At 38.4% G+C, this 15,638-nt stretch overlaps 1 protein-coding gene across 3 annotated transcripts in view; it reads right to left on the bottom strand.

Moving 5' to 3' along the window:
* The window catches only part of ASXL3 (ASXL transcriptional regulator 3), a 134,750-nt gene that overhangs the window by 48,222 nt on the left and 70,890 nt on the right, over positions 1-15,638 (bottom strand). For 2 of the 3 annotated variants that reach the window (XM_086609255.1, XM_086609256.1), the window contains one exon: positions 12,238-12,359. In XM_086609255.1, the coding sequence (XP_086465381.1) occupies positions 12,238-12,359 (122 nt within the window). Of the gene's footprint in view, positions 1-7,164; positions 7,267-12,237; positions 12,360-15,638 lie in introns of those variants that run through there. The other variant, XM_086609257.1, reaches the window with a different exon arrangement.

Raw genomic sequence — 15,638 nt, 5'->3', positions numbered from 1 at the left:
TGCTCTACCTTAACAGCACCACATGATAACCCATGGAATGTGAAACTAAGACTTACAAGTGAAAAAAATGTAAAATAAATGTTTCAAAACCAGAATAAAAATATATATGTCTGCACATCTCTCGCAGGTGCATCCTCTCCAGTATACTGCTCAGTCAATCAAGTTAACACGGAGTGTCATCAGTATGTACAGCATGTAAGGACTACAGTATTGATGCACTCACTCAGCCGTGAGTAGTGCTGCACAAAATCACTGAACATGGCAGGAATCATTTATTTTTGTGAAGGGAATCAGTCCTAATCTTGGAAACCTTGCAGCACTTGGCTTCTGTCTGCTTGACTTTGGGCATTAACCTTCAGAACACGAACATGATGGTGTTCTGGCAAATCTGGGGAAAAATGATACAAGAATAAATCTCTACAAATGGGAGTGCTTTGTGTTTCATAAATGGATCGAATACAGGGTTGATAATGTAATACAAAATATTTATAGATTAGAAACAGCAAATACCTGCCAGTCTGTTTTATATGGAAAATGATATCTGATTCAAAAGATCTTAAAACATACAAATATGAATACTTGCCAATTAATATATTTGCAAGCATTAAAATTCTGGAATTAATCAGAATGGGCTGGGCTGAATACAGATCTCTCCTATCCTCCTGCTTATTTTTCTTCAATCTTACCATGCACTTTCTTTTATAACTGTGATTTGCATTATGATCTTGGGGGGATTTATTAAAGTAATACTATATCAACAAGGAACATATTTGATATGAATTATCCCTGAAGGTTTATAAGCATGAATTACTTATGCCTTATAAGGTTTAAGTCTGTAACTTCAATTAATCTGTAATATCTTTCCAAAATGTTCACATAGCTAAATAAAAGAAAAAAAAAAACTCTGAAAAAAAAAAAATCGATATCACTCCATTCCTGTAAATAACACACTACACAACATAAAATACACCAAGCCACACAAAAGCTATTTCGTCGATTAACCCCTTTTATAGTGCATGTCTTAAAAGAGACATAAGCACAGTCCAACAAAAAGCAAATTAGAACACTTGAAATCAAACAAAGAGAAGAAGCTGGTCAGATCTGCACTGAACCAAAGAAGCAAGCAGAAAGCCTTAAAGAACAGTCTATACTTCAGACATTTTTCAGATAGAAAATTCATATTGGTATTGAGCAAGCACAGCTAGACTTGTGGACAGAAAATTCCAAAATGTAAACATTTCTCAAAATTTCCCCAAAACTCCAAAAATAACCCTCAGTGCACAGTCCTGCCAAGTGAAGTGTCAATCCATGACCTTTATTTAAGTAATACCACTAAGACAATAACAAATAGTCCACTAAAATTTAACTGAAAAGACAGTCGACTTCTGCGCTAACAGCATACCAATATAACCACAACCCAAACTTTGTATTGTTGTGCCCCACAGCCCGATTTCCCTGATGAAGATCGAAGAGGAGAAATATCCACCCTCAGTGTAATCCTTCTCAGACAAGTAAGTAAGAGTCCAAACGATGCCACATGTTCTCCTCTAGCCTCCTCCTGAACTTTCCAGACAATTCCCACCTCTACCAGTGACCATAACCTTGTTGCAATTTAATGATTTACCATTTTAATGATTTACACCGCCACGGTGACAAAAGTAGATTCTTTGTAAAGCCTCACAGTTGATTTTCCATGCTTTACACTCAGCTTCCACAAATGAGAGAAAGTAAGCAGCAGTGTATCCTCCATTAGTAACAGGCAGTAGCGTTGGTATACCTGAGTGACACATGAGCAAGGGCAGCAGTACCCAATCTTTGTCAGGCGCACCACTTACCTTCTGTCGTGTCACAGGAAGGCCTGAAGCCCCCCTTTATGCACCCGATCTGGCACTTCTGAGAAGCACTGGCCACCCCGTGCTCACAGAGCTCTAATGCAAGACAGCACAGCCCATCCCAGCACTCCCCGGACACTCAGAACCACAAAGGCAGGGAAGTCACACAGCTGGGAGTAGGTGAACGCTGCTACCAGAACTACTTACTTGAAGGCATAGCCCGCTTACGAGCTACAGGCTAAGCACCTCAACGTGTGAGGATCAAGCACAAACCTTAAAGACACAATTTCCTTTTGACACACATTTGCCTTTCAGGGTTCTCTTTTTCCCCTAACATTCATTGTTTCACTGCCAGTCCCTCCCCCATCTCCTCCAGTTTCACAACACAAGGAAACGATCACCACACAGGGCCCATAGTTAAGTTTGGAAACCAGTCTGCACAGGACGACTCAAGCTGACAGTAAAGCTACACACATGTGGACACCTGAAAGACAGGTTGTAGAATGGAAAAAAAATTAAAACTGCATGGACATCAAAATCTAAGTCAAAGTTTTAACACTAAGTGCCAGTGAATTATGTTGTGCCTAAAGAATAGATGAATAATCTTCCATATGTCTGTCTACCTTCTCATTTGTCAAAGCAAAGATATGAGGCAGGGGAGGAAGGTACAAAAGTATCAAGTAAATAATCTGATATTTGTTTTGCAGGGTAACAAAATGACTGAGATTTTGCTTATTATTCCCAGCTAATTGCAACAGTTTTGTGTTAAATTCTCCTTTGAATTTAAAGCTGAAGGGTCTAAAATTTTGGATAGACAAATCTTTGCAAGACAACACTAGGAGCAGCCCAGCAGAGGGAGAAATTGCCAACTGACGCCCAGTTACTAGTAAAGCCAAACACCAGAAGGAGTTAAGTATAAACCAAGGACACTCTGTGCAGTCTCTGCTGAGGACGAATGTACAACTTCTCTACACTTAGCCTGAGGGATATTAATTTCAGGATACAAGACTACTGTAGGATAAGACAAGAATCTTGTATCCCAAGATTAATTTGACTTAGCTGGGAAGTCAATGGGATTACTCAAAGTGAAACATACACCAAACGCTTTGCTATATTGAGCTTTTAGTGCACCAAACTAATTTAGTGCTTTCCTAGTCAGCGTGATCAAATAAATCTCTAGTTTTGGCTCTTCTAGTGAAGGGAACAAACACAAAGTAGATGCGTCAAATTTGTAACTAGCACTGAAGAAAATGAGAAATCTTGTAACTTATTCCAAAGAAAAATGGTTCCAGATTTCACAGTAGATACAGAAACAGTAACTAACACAAACGACATTGGCATCTTTTACCGACACAGCCTTTTGCATCTCATCCATATTCAGAGATACATAACCTCCTAGCTGGGCTGCCTACAGATCTGCAAGAAAGAGCCGATGATTCTACCAAAGGATAAGGTGTCATTTTTACTATGGAAAGGAAGAGAGAAACCCATATAGCACACATGACAGCTTATGTAAAGCATATTTTTCTTTAATGAGACTCTATGTTTACATTTCAAATGTATTCAATCACTTTGTGCTAAATGCTTGAGCTAAAAAAGCTGCAAGTCGTAAATTCCTAGAACTGATCACTGTTGAAGAATTCTGTAAAACATTACTACCCTCCTACCCGTACAGCACATAAATGAAAAAGCAGAGAAAGAAAATGAAAGTTCATGTGCTATAAAAGTTAAACATTAAAAGCTCTCTTAAAATCACCACCAAAATATAGTACTTACATCCAGCCTTTCACAAGCAGATTTGCAAAGGACATCTGTGAATCTCTTGCACATAATGAGTACGGAGAATTCCCAATATTTCCATTCATAAAAATGAACCTGTGACCATCTGTTGAATAACACTGCCATGGTCATTATACAGGGCTTGGTATAATTAATTTGTTTAATGAAATTATTTTTATTACCAAAATCTTGAAGTAACCTATCCATCCATTTTTATCCAAAGAACTCAAAAGAACATAAAAAGATGAGTATTAAGAAAACATAAACTCTGAAGACAGATGGTAAAAGAAAAACACCATGCAATTAACAGTCATCTTCTAATTCCAAGTAATTTTTTTTTAAAGAGGTGACAAGAGCAAGTCCCCTCTTTTTCAGGGAGTTTATGCCTCTGCTGGAGTACAGCAGTGTGCTGGAGGTTTCATGAATTCCATTATCTGTTCTTAAGAATAAACATTTCATATTTAGTCGGTCTTAAGACAGGAAAGACTTCTTCACCCATGTGACAAAATGGTTGACTCTCTTCAGTAAAAACTAATAAAGTCGTCTTCGAAGTAGGAATGAAAGGAAACAATAAAAACTAAGAGGTAATTGGAGAGAGGACAAAAATACACCCCCAAGAGAGCACCAGAAGCAAAATGTCAAGCTCTGTGCTCTGCTTTTACTGCTGCTAGGGATATTTTTTTATTATTTTTCTTTCCCACATCTTTTCAACTTGGAATGAAAAAACACAGCATACAGATAAACCATTAATGCAGAAAAACACTTTCATTTGAGCTTAAATGCATGACATGCTGAGAATGTTAAAAATTAAGTTCTTAACAACAAAGATATGTAACACTTGGTTGCATTAAGCAAAAATTGTCCCATATTTCTATTTGTTCCATAAATGTCAAGTCTACATTCTGAAACTCGTATCATGAAACATAACCTTTGAAATTTCACACATTATGGATCAGAAATGTGAAGCTACGGAATTCTTCTGTTCTGCCATGCGAAAAACACAAGCTATGATACACTGAGAAAAGTCTATTGCACAAAATAAATAACAACTCTACATCATGGTCATGGATTCAAAATGGGCAATGATGAAACAGATTTATAGTTTATCATTGATTCACTTATCATCATAAAATTCAGTCTTTGTCCTCTCTCTCACCATCCTTTTGTTAGTAAAATTAATACAGTCTTTAATTCCCATGTTTCTATTAAATTAAAATTTCTCAGTGGCAACCTGTTTCATGGATACACAGAGCAGTTAAAATAAAACAGTAAGCACCACAAATCATGAAGAATAAACACATTATTATTTTTAGGATGCCACTAATTCTTATATTAAACATACATTAAATGCACTCAGTTATAAGCATGTAAGATAAAAACAACAATAAAGATGCCTTATGGAAACAGCTACAAAGTACGAAGCGCCATTTCCAAAGCATAGAGCAAATTAATTTACTTCCAACCAGACTTGTACACCAAACATAACAGTATTGGTGCCGAGCGTACACAACCAATCATTTGGAGATGAAGACCATTTGGTAGACCAGGCTGGAAGTTGGAGACCTAGGGTTTATTTTCAGACTCTGCTAGTAACTTCTCCAATAAGCATCTACTCTTGTCCCATGCAATCCTCCCACCCTGTGATACTTCTATCTGTATTTGGAACAAAACCAATTTCTTGCTGTGTATTTGTTCTTCAGGTCTCAGTAGTAGTCAGGGTCTTTCTGTACAACTACAGTATACATTAACAACTGAACATTTATATATATATTTATTAACATTGAACTAAAATGCTTGGACATTCTTGGTGCAGAGACAGAGAATGTGTGTATGTATGTGCGTGTCTGCACACCTGCAAGCCAGCACTATCTTCTATAGGATTACAGTAATGCATTCACAGCTACAGTTGCTGCAGATTGTGACAGACTGCCAAGTAAACATTTTTGTTGCTTTCCCAACCACAGAAACAAGAGAAGGACAAAAACCCATGTGATGTGTTCAACGTCTGTTGTGACTTGCATGTGAATGGGAATGATGATGGCATATGCATCGACTCAGTGACACTTTTTTCCAAAGAGAAGAGTGTTTCATGTTTTTTTGAAAAAAAGTTCGTGTAGTATTAAAATAATATTATCTAACAGTTGAAAAGCATTTTATGGGGAAATCTGTTTCTTTGCACAACAAAGCACATATAGGTAAGGAAAGCAGTTTATAAACAAACTAAAATAAAGACAGCAATGTCAATACAGAATCTTAAAACAGTAATCAACATCTTCCATTAGGTCAAATTTGCAAACATACTCTGCACAGGGTCCAAAGCGTACAGCGGGGGCTTCAGGGCTCAACTACCATTCTCCAGATAAAAAAATCTTGTCGTATCACCTCTCAGAGGAACAGGTGCACCAATTTACATTGCACCAATGTAAGCAGTTACAGTGCAATGCTTTTCTGATAGACACCCTGTTTCAGCCTGGGTTCTGCCACATGCCCACACACCCTTAGCACACAGCCTCCGAGGACCTAACCGACAGCTCCGGGAACAGCATCTGTAGGTAACTGCTTGTCAGCATTTTGTGGGAGGCTTCCTAGAGCTCTGAAGAGTTGTGAGCTGTTCCAACTCCTGTCTTTCCCTGAAAAGGCCAACCATTTCTAGGATGCACTTCAAAATCAGGGCATGATTCATTTTCATCTAGGTATAATGTCATGTTATAAACTATTCAAATAAAAAGTGCTTCTTTTCATATGGCCCAGAAAACGACATTCACTTAGACACCCACTGCTGCTATATGGAAAAATCATGTAACATCATCGGAAAAGCTTGACTGCTATGCACAGCCCAAACAAATGGGACTCTCATCTCCAGTGACGATATCTGTCATCAATACAGTAGTGGTGACCAATCCATTTTAAACAGTTCCCCAGATTACTTAAAGAAAAACATTTTCAGAAAAGTGCAATGCTTAAAACTAAGCCATTATCATCAGCTTGATTGTCTTGAGACTTGGGACAAGCAATTGCATCTACAGGACAGAACAAAGAGAGCGTTTTCAACCTATATTTGGGAAGGAGATTCCACTACACAGAACAGTAGATGTAACCAAAGGTAATGTTCATGCCAGGACATATTTTAAGTGAGGGACACTGTCCTACAGTGAGGTAGAGGAACAATTACACTTCAACATGGTACTGTTCTAAAGTTGCTTCAAAATTCTTCTTAGTTATTTTTCAGAGCAAGAAATTCTGTAAAACACATTTATTAAAACAGAAAACATGCAGGAGAGCTGTAAAAAGCATGCTATGCAAACAACCTCAGAAGAAAAACAAACAAGCAGAATGCCCCAGCAACTGGGAGCTAGTTACTAAAAAGCGGTACAAAAAGAATACAAAGATTGTGTGGATTCCTGTCCCTTTCTTTCCATCACAGGTAAAGGCTGAGGACCATGGGAACGACCCAGAAGAAAGTCTCACAAACATCGTCTTGTGTCTTACCAAAGCACTGTGCTGAGCAGCTGGTACATGCTCCCCATGCATAGGGACCTTTAGAGGGACATACCGTGCAGCCTGCCTTCGGGCAACGCATGTACTCCCTGAAGAGCTCCTGCTGGAACTCTTGCTCTTCCAGCTTCTCTTCCCCATTATGCAGTCTCCCTGCCATAGCTTCTCTGTCCTCTTCCCTAGACTTGTCTTGGCAATCACAAAATCAGTTTAGTTTATCATCTTCGAACTTCCATTTTCCTGAATGCATTTCGTAAATTCCACTGTCCCTTCCCATGTCTCTCTAGAAGTCAAAAAGCAACATTTTTTCCTTGTTTTCCATTTGTTGACAGGAAAATTTGTCAAGAATCATCACTTATGTTGCCAGACATCTGATCAAATGCTTCAGCTAGGGAGCCAGAATTCTCCAACTGTGGCCTTGGTAAATTTGTAGCATCTGAAATGAAACACAGGAAAATGGTTATCAGAGACACTAAGAAACTGCAGCAAATTATACCAAGGAATTCAGTACAAAAAACACCTCTCAGTTCACAGTGGATTTTCAGAGCTTTTCAGGAAGACACCCTGTGCTCAAATTCTAAGTGATAAGGACATAATCATAATGACCTCCTCTGTCACCTTCGTTTCTTTGGGGGCAAGGAAGGGAAAGGAGGGCAGGCAAATATATCAGCCTTATATCAGAACGTGTGAGTGAGTAGTTGCTCAAATGAGTCAAAGGATAGACACCACAGACAGACTCATACTGGATTACTTTCTACGGACAGTAAAATGCTTCAAGATAACCTGCATCTGGCTGTAGTCAAGGAAAGAAGTCCTAACAGAATGAGCGTGGAGGGAGCAAGACTGGTGAGTTTGCTCTTGTTCTTCTCTCAAAGCAAGATAAGCAGTGTGCCTGAGCTGAAGACAGTAAAGCAAATCCACACCAGTATCAAGGGAGATCAGGATTCTACCTTCAGTGCCAATCTAGGCACTTGGACACCTCTGTCATTAAAAAACAAAGAAATCTTGATAAATTTGTCCTGTGAATTTGGGTAAATCAGGGCTAAATTACACTGTTTGCCATTCTGCTCTGAAATTTAGTCTCTTGTTGCTTCAGGTTGTAGGTTTATTTTCTAATAATAATTACATTTGTGCTAGAAAAGTCAGTCTGAAAAGTTATTTGGAGCTGTACAGGTCTAGTGTCCTATAATGCAGAAGCAATACATGAGCCAAACTGTAACTTCCCCATAGCTCTCTTATTGCTTGGGGCCTGACAGCATTCACTGGAAAAAAAGCGGTGTGGAATTGCCACTTCTACTGTAAGAACAAATCATATGGATGGGTGCCTTCCTTCTCCTTAAAAAACTGCGTCTACCCACTTTATGAATAAAATAGTGGCACATATATGAACCCAGCCACCAAGCATGCAGACAAAGCCCAAAGTTAAGAAAAACAAAACAAACCAGCGGCAGTAACATACCTTGTGTAGATTCCCTTATTTCCTGAGCTTCTCTCCTCCCAAACCCACTTGGCTGCTGTCTCTGGAGTTTCTGTCTCTACAAAGAGATCTGGATGCCCAGCACAGTCTCAGACATGTCCTGGTCTGTATTCAGATCCTGAGTCTGAATGGAGTATCCTTCTCTTCTCCCAACAGAAAATTTATTGGTACCCTTCTTGGTGCTGATTCCAAAGTGCCAAAAGTGAGGCAGGATTTTCTTCCATGTCTGAGACGTCTACTATCATCCCAGACATCGTTACAGTGCATCTTCAAGTTCTTTATCCTCTGTTGGTACTGCCCCAGGAAACAACTGGTACACTGATGGACAAGGTGCTCTTATACTCGGCCATCAGAGTCCAACAGACACTAACACCACCTCAATGTCCTGGATATTCACACAGGCTCAGTGTTACCTACATGAGGCCAGTTTGCAGGTATGATCGTTTCTTCTGAGAAATGTTCCAAGAACATCTTGATAGATACAGACAAACCTGTACATAGCGAAGACTTCCAAAAAAAGTATCACCTCAAGTCAACGGAACAGAAACTGGACCAGAGAGGAATATGGTAGATACTATGCCATGACTTGATGTCCATACTTGAGTTAGCCTTGTCGAGAGTAAGAATAATTCACACAGTAGTGTGATCATGTGCCACTGCTAGTAGATGCAGATGTAGTTCAGTACATTCTCAGGAAGAGGTCCTTACATGGGTCTGCATGCCAAAACTCTCAAGTGTGAAAATGAGGTAAATCGGTATTGAACTGATCAGTACTAATAGGAAATCAACATGTGACAGCACGCCATAAACCTTCTTTTCAAAGATACTAGATCAGCAACAGCTGGGCACACACACCCAAGCACTTCCAACAGCAAAAAGGACACAGAAATCTGCAAAATCTGCCATCAGAAAGCCAAGCATAAAAGGCAGCTCTACACCACAGACTCTTTTGTCTAAACCCTTATGAATGGGAACTATTTTTTTGGACGTTACATTCAGATACTATACAAGAGCAAAACTGAAACTCCCTCAAAAATGAAAAAGAAGCATGAGACACACTCAGTGGTAAAACACTCAAAACCTTTCTCCCAACAAGGACACTAAGGAAGGCAGTGAAGCTAGAAAGTTTCCTGACCAAAATGGCAGCCCAGTCTTTGAAAGTGAGGAGATAAGGTCTGACACAGACCTTGTGAAAGTCCATTGACAACTGCAAACCTCCCTACCCCCTGCAAAGTACTCCAGATCCACTGCTACCTGAGAGAAGTCAAGACCAAGAGCCAGGGCTCAGAAAATGCCACTTCCTCCAAGCTCTTAGCACAGTTCAGGAAATGCAGTGTTGTGACTAATGTGATCCATGAGAACATCCTAAAATGCATGCTGTCATAAGGAAAAGTGAGATTACTCTTTGCAGTCTAAACCCAGGAATATACCTCTAGAATTCATTAAAAATAAAATCATTTACAAATCCAACATTTAAGACTTTAAAGAGAATTACATATGACTAGAGCAGTTAATAAGTACATAAACAGTAGAGAAAATCTTCTAATTCTAGCTCAGATCTTCAAGCACTACTGCACATTACCAACTTGCCTCTCACTTTAATTTTAATGGATTACAAAACAAATATACACAAGATTGAGTTATCATGAAGAACCCACTGTTTTTAAATAAATAAAGTAGGAAACTTTGAAAGTCTATCTTGTAGGTTTTCATTCTGTGAAGAGTGTTTAGTAATAGAAAAAAGCAGTAGCTAGGGAAGACCCCATTATGACATATATGTTTATATAGCACAAGCACTTGCTGAGAGCATGATGATGGCTTATCTTCTGTTACTTTAGCATGGAGCCAGTAAGTTAGCATCAGTTGGAGAAGCATTCCATAAAACTGTCTAAAGTTTCTTGTGTATTCAAAGGTACTACATACAGGTTGTTCTTTGTACAAATTTTAGATGTTATGTGTCCATAAAAGCAATAGAAAGATTGGAAAGTGAAAGAATACATTTCCAACCGCAATTATATAAATAAAATCACTGTTAAAGTTTATTCACCTCTGCTACAATACCAAATTAAATCAAATCTGCAGCATGTATATGGCAGTAGCCAACACCTGAAACTTTAGAGAAAATAAAGCAAAAATCCTCTACTATTCCACAATACAAATGTCCATTTGTCTAACGCTGTACATAGAGAAAACATTTTACTGATAGGTGTAATAATACTCTCATACTCTGAAGTTCAGATCTAATTACCATCGACTTAATTAAAACTGATTTCTTTTTATCGATTACTTAACTTTCTGATGTTGCTCATACCCTACTGCCTTAGGGAATGTTTTCAAATATTTCCATCAATGTTACGACTTTTTACACTAATTAAACTATTCTGATTAGTTTGTTCTTTAAAAAATTATTCTCAATGCTAAGTGACAAACAGTAGAGTTTCAACAGTTATACAAGTTTAAATATTTGTGGCTTTCCTCTTTTTTTTCCGCTCTTTTCTCTTTGCTCACTCCCTCCATCTCTAAGAAAGTTCACATATCGCAAAAGATCTGTATAGAAGAGTTTCCAAAAAGTGTGTCTTTTTCACAACTAGCCGCACAGTTAGTGAGCTGCTTTGTGCCCACTGCTCAATTTTCCTGACCAAACAGATGGGAGACCCCAATCTAACAATCCTTTCCAGTCCTCAAAGCCTGTAAGTACAAGATAACCTTACGTGAATAATTAACTTTAGTGGATTTAAACTCAAACTGCATGAAAAACTAAGCACAAATAAGTGTTTCGAGAAAGAGACGTGGACAGGCTTTGCTTAACTTAAATCTAAACCAACAATTCTGCTACAAACTATTTCATGAAATACTAGACTTCTGTTAACTATATTAAGAGAGCAGTTATGAGAAAAAATTAAAACAACATAATCTCATTATACTAACACTTTAGAAAATTTGTATTTCATTTTTTATAGTCTTCACAAGACTATAACAATTTCTACATATTCAAAATTGAGAGGAGATAATGATATTTTTTTTTGAATTACAGTTTTTTAGTTTTCCTTTTTCATTTGCCCAGCTGCAAGCTGAACTAATTTGGCACTGTTGAAAAATAATTGTCACATTGTTATGCTTTCAGTTAATATCTAACTTTCAATACTCAGTTATTGTTGCCAAGCTTTACTACTTACCACGCAACCTAAATCATCCAAATCATAAGTTATTCAAAACCCCAAAACTACTCCATTTTTATACAATATAGTGTCAAATACAGCATAAAAGAAAACTTACTTAACAGACCATATAGAAAAATGGAATAGCAATTTTACCTTGATTCTTACCTTTCTGCATAACTTCTTTCAAAACCTTTTTTTTTATTTTAAGCCTCACATAACATTTCCAACACAAATGCTTACATAGGAAAGCAGGGATGTGATAATATAAACAATTCTGCTTACTTGAAAAGCACTAAAAGAACAATTAAACTCACAACAAATAGTAGGACTGCACCATCGTTAAAAAAAAAGAAAAAAAAACCAGCAATACACCACTAAACAAAGCACTAAAAATCCTCAGAAACGCGTTGAAATTCTGCTGAGATTTTATTCGTATAAGACTGACACACATGCTAAAGGGAAGCCAATTGATTATCAGTCAATACGAGCTTACCTGCTTAAGTGCTTTCTTTGTGTGCTGCTGGAAGGAAGATACTAGCTTGCTTTGCACTGGTGCATTAGTAAGGCTCGAATCACGACTGGAAGACATTTCTTCAGATGTCTGCTTTGGGCAAACTTTATAAAAAGAAAAAAAAAATCAGAATGCTGTTACGGGGGTTACCTTTTCTATATATTGGAAAGTCCTGAGGGTAGAAAAAAAAACAGGCAAGTAAGTGCCTGAAAAACAAAAAGCTCACTCTAAGAAATTCAACTCATCTTGAGATCCAGATGAGCTGAAAATCAAGCCATATTCTAAACAAATACATTGCTTCACAAATATTTGTACCTCATCACACCATTTCTATACAGTTCTGGAGGCCTTGCATATTTTGCCTTTCAGGTCCTGAAAGGTAAGTAAATCATAGAATCATAGAATCATAGAATGGTAAGGGTTGGAAGGGACCTCAAAGATCATCTAGTTCCAACCCCCCTGCCATGGGCAGGGAAACCCTCCACTACACCAGGTTGCCCAAAGCCTCATCTAACCTGGCCTTCAACACTTCCAGGGATGGGGCATCCACAACTTCTCTGGGCAACCTGTTCCAGTGCCTCACCACCCTCAATGTAAAAAATTTCTTCCTTATATCTAATCAAAATCTGCCCTCTTTCAGTTTAAATCCATTGCCCCTTGTCCTATCACTACACGCCCTTGTAAAAAGTCCCTCTCCAGCTTTCCTGTAGGCCCCCTTCAGGTACTGGAAAGCTGCTACAAGATCACCCTGGAGCCTTCTCTTCTCCAGGCTGAATAGTCCCAACTCTCTCAGCCTGTCTTCATAGCAGAGGTGCTCCAGCCCTCGGATCATCTTTGTGGCCCTCCTCTGGACTCACTCCAGTAGCTCCATGTCCTTCTTGTGTTGGGGACTCCAGAGCTGAACACAGTATTTCAGGTGGGGTCTCATGAGAGCTAAGTAGAGGGGCAGAATCACTTCCCTGGACCTGCTGGCCACACTTCTTTTGATACAGCCCAGGATACGATTTGCTTTCTGGGCTGCCAGTGCACATTGCCGGCTCATGTTGAGCTTCTCATCAACCAGCACTCCCAAGTCCTTTTCCTCAGGGCTGCTCTCAATCCATTCTCTGCCCAGCCTGTACTTGTGCTTGGGGTTGCCTCGACCCACATGCAGGACCTTGCACGTGGCCTTGTTGAACTTCATTAGGTTCTCACAGGCCCACCTCTCCAGCCTGTCAAGGTCCCTCTGGATGGCATCCCTTCCCTCCAGCGTGTCCACAACACCAACTTGGTGTCATCTGCAAACTTGCTGAGGGTGCACTCGATCCCACTGAAATAGTTTAACTATGGTTTTCACACAGAAGCTAGATAAAAATTATCTTCCCTACCAAGACATCTTTAATGGATTTATACAAGAGACACTGATGACTCTATGTTCTAGAAATGTTTATAAATATGTAACTGCCAGATTGTAATGGCTTCTTAGGAGCCAGACTCATCTATTTTATGAGTACTTCTTGGTAAAGCTAAGAACACACACTTTCCTGTTTAACGGGTAGACTGGAATATTCTGCAAAGAGTAATTCTGGTCTCTCAGGTAATATACACTGCTACTTGACAGCCTTCTAAATGATCCATGTTTTAATGAACAAATACGACAGTATTTGCATTAAACAGCCTCTTGAATGCATGTGTGAAACAGAGAAAGTTTCCTGGTTAAAAATAAAAGGAAATATGATTAATTGTTTAAAAAATATGATAAATTGTTTTAAAAAAAAAACAGCTTTAATAAACAGATATGAAAGCTGTGAAAATAGCTGGAGGATCCTATTAGTCTTGGTAGCCAGCAAGCTTGACTAAAAGGGCTGTAAAAACCTTTCCACTCTTGGAACTACTTGCACTACTGTTACTCTCACCAGTGTCCTAAGACAGCCCAGCTAAAACAGCACTAGCACAGATCCAGAAATTGAGCAGCCTTTTTTCCATTCTCCTCTGCTGACTCAATTCATATCTGTCTTCCAGTGCTGCTCAAAACTGGGCTGCGTGTTGACATACCTTCTTCACAATGCTCTGCAGCTGTATATGGTATTCCAAGGTTTGCCGTACTTTGCACACCCACCAGAACAGTTTGAAGACACTCAAAGCAGCTGCAGACAGGTGCCAGAAAAAATTTTAGCCTAATGTTTCTGTTTGCTTATGGTGATTTTCTCCTCTCATCCTTCAGCGGGATGAGCAGACACCTGAAGTAGCATTCTAACTCTCTTGCTTTTAGCAGTGTGTCATGGAAGAAATATTGCAATGATTTTTCCTTTGTGTTTGTAGGAAAAAGATAGAAAAGAGATGATTTAGTTATTAATAATTAATGGCCACCATAAGATGCATGTGCTACTAAACATCCGTTTTTCACACTGAAATAAAAAGTAATTAGTACTTACCTCACAGAGAATACACTCTGGTTTATGGCACTGGCATTACGTCAAGATAATTCTCATATTAGATTAAAAATTTTCATTACTAGATAAGACAAATCCTATTTTGTCACAAGATTTATAACTGATATTTGTCACTTTTTTCTCCAACAGAAAACAGGTTCTGAGTTTACAGCATCACCTGGTTTGGATTAGTCTTTTCCACATGATGAGCAAAGCTTACTATCAAAAAAGACAACTTAAAGGAGCAGCAAAGTGTCAGCAGAAAACAAACAATAGCTGGTTTATATAATCTAAATCACTGCAATAGCTAAGCTTCTGAGACAAAGAACACCTACACGAAAATAAAAACCTGACATTTCAAATTACCCAGCTTTTGTCTTTTCTTTCAAAGAGAATTTTTTTACTGTTTTCTGGCAAAGCCTGAGTGCCAAAGAACTGAAGAAAAAAACAGAAATAGTGTGAGCACACAAACCTCAGAGCTAAGGAGAGGAGAACAGAGCAAATTTAAAAATGGCTAAAGAATGGTAACTGTTATACGCTTAACTGTCCCTCCTAATTGGAGAGGATACAACATGACCTGTCATGAAAAACCTATTCCTGTTCTTTGCGATGACTGCAACTCCTATTACCTTCTCGTTCAAATGGGAAATTCTCATTTTTATTGCTCTGATCTAGGACATTATCCAAGAGTCTCCTCTATTTATTTTGATGATAAAATTTATCCTGGAGAGGTCTGGCAATGCTGACTGATGATGCTCAACACTACAACTGTTAATGTAAACGTCAAGATACAGCACAGAAATAAAAATAAACATTGCTCTGTATTAATTTTGTGCTTTCATTCATTTTTCTTTTAACAATAAACCCAGAAATTGTGACAGGGTCTATTAGAGGCCACACTTCTTATTTCTATCTACTTCAATTTTACATAAAAATATTATCAGTGTATTGGTTTCTTTTGCTTCTGTTTCT

Source organism: Tauraco erythrolophus, chromosome 3 (assembly GCF_009769465.1).
Source record: "Tauraco erythrolophus isolate bTauEry1 chromosome 3, bTauEry1.pri, whole genome shotgun sequence".
Taxonomy (NCBI): domain Eukaryota; kingdom Metazoa; phylum Chordata; class Aves; order Musophagiformes; family Musophagidae; genus Tauraco; species Tauraco erythrolophus.
Note: the sequence above shows the minus strand (reverse complement) of the source record. Positions and strands in the feature narration are given on the sequence as shown.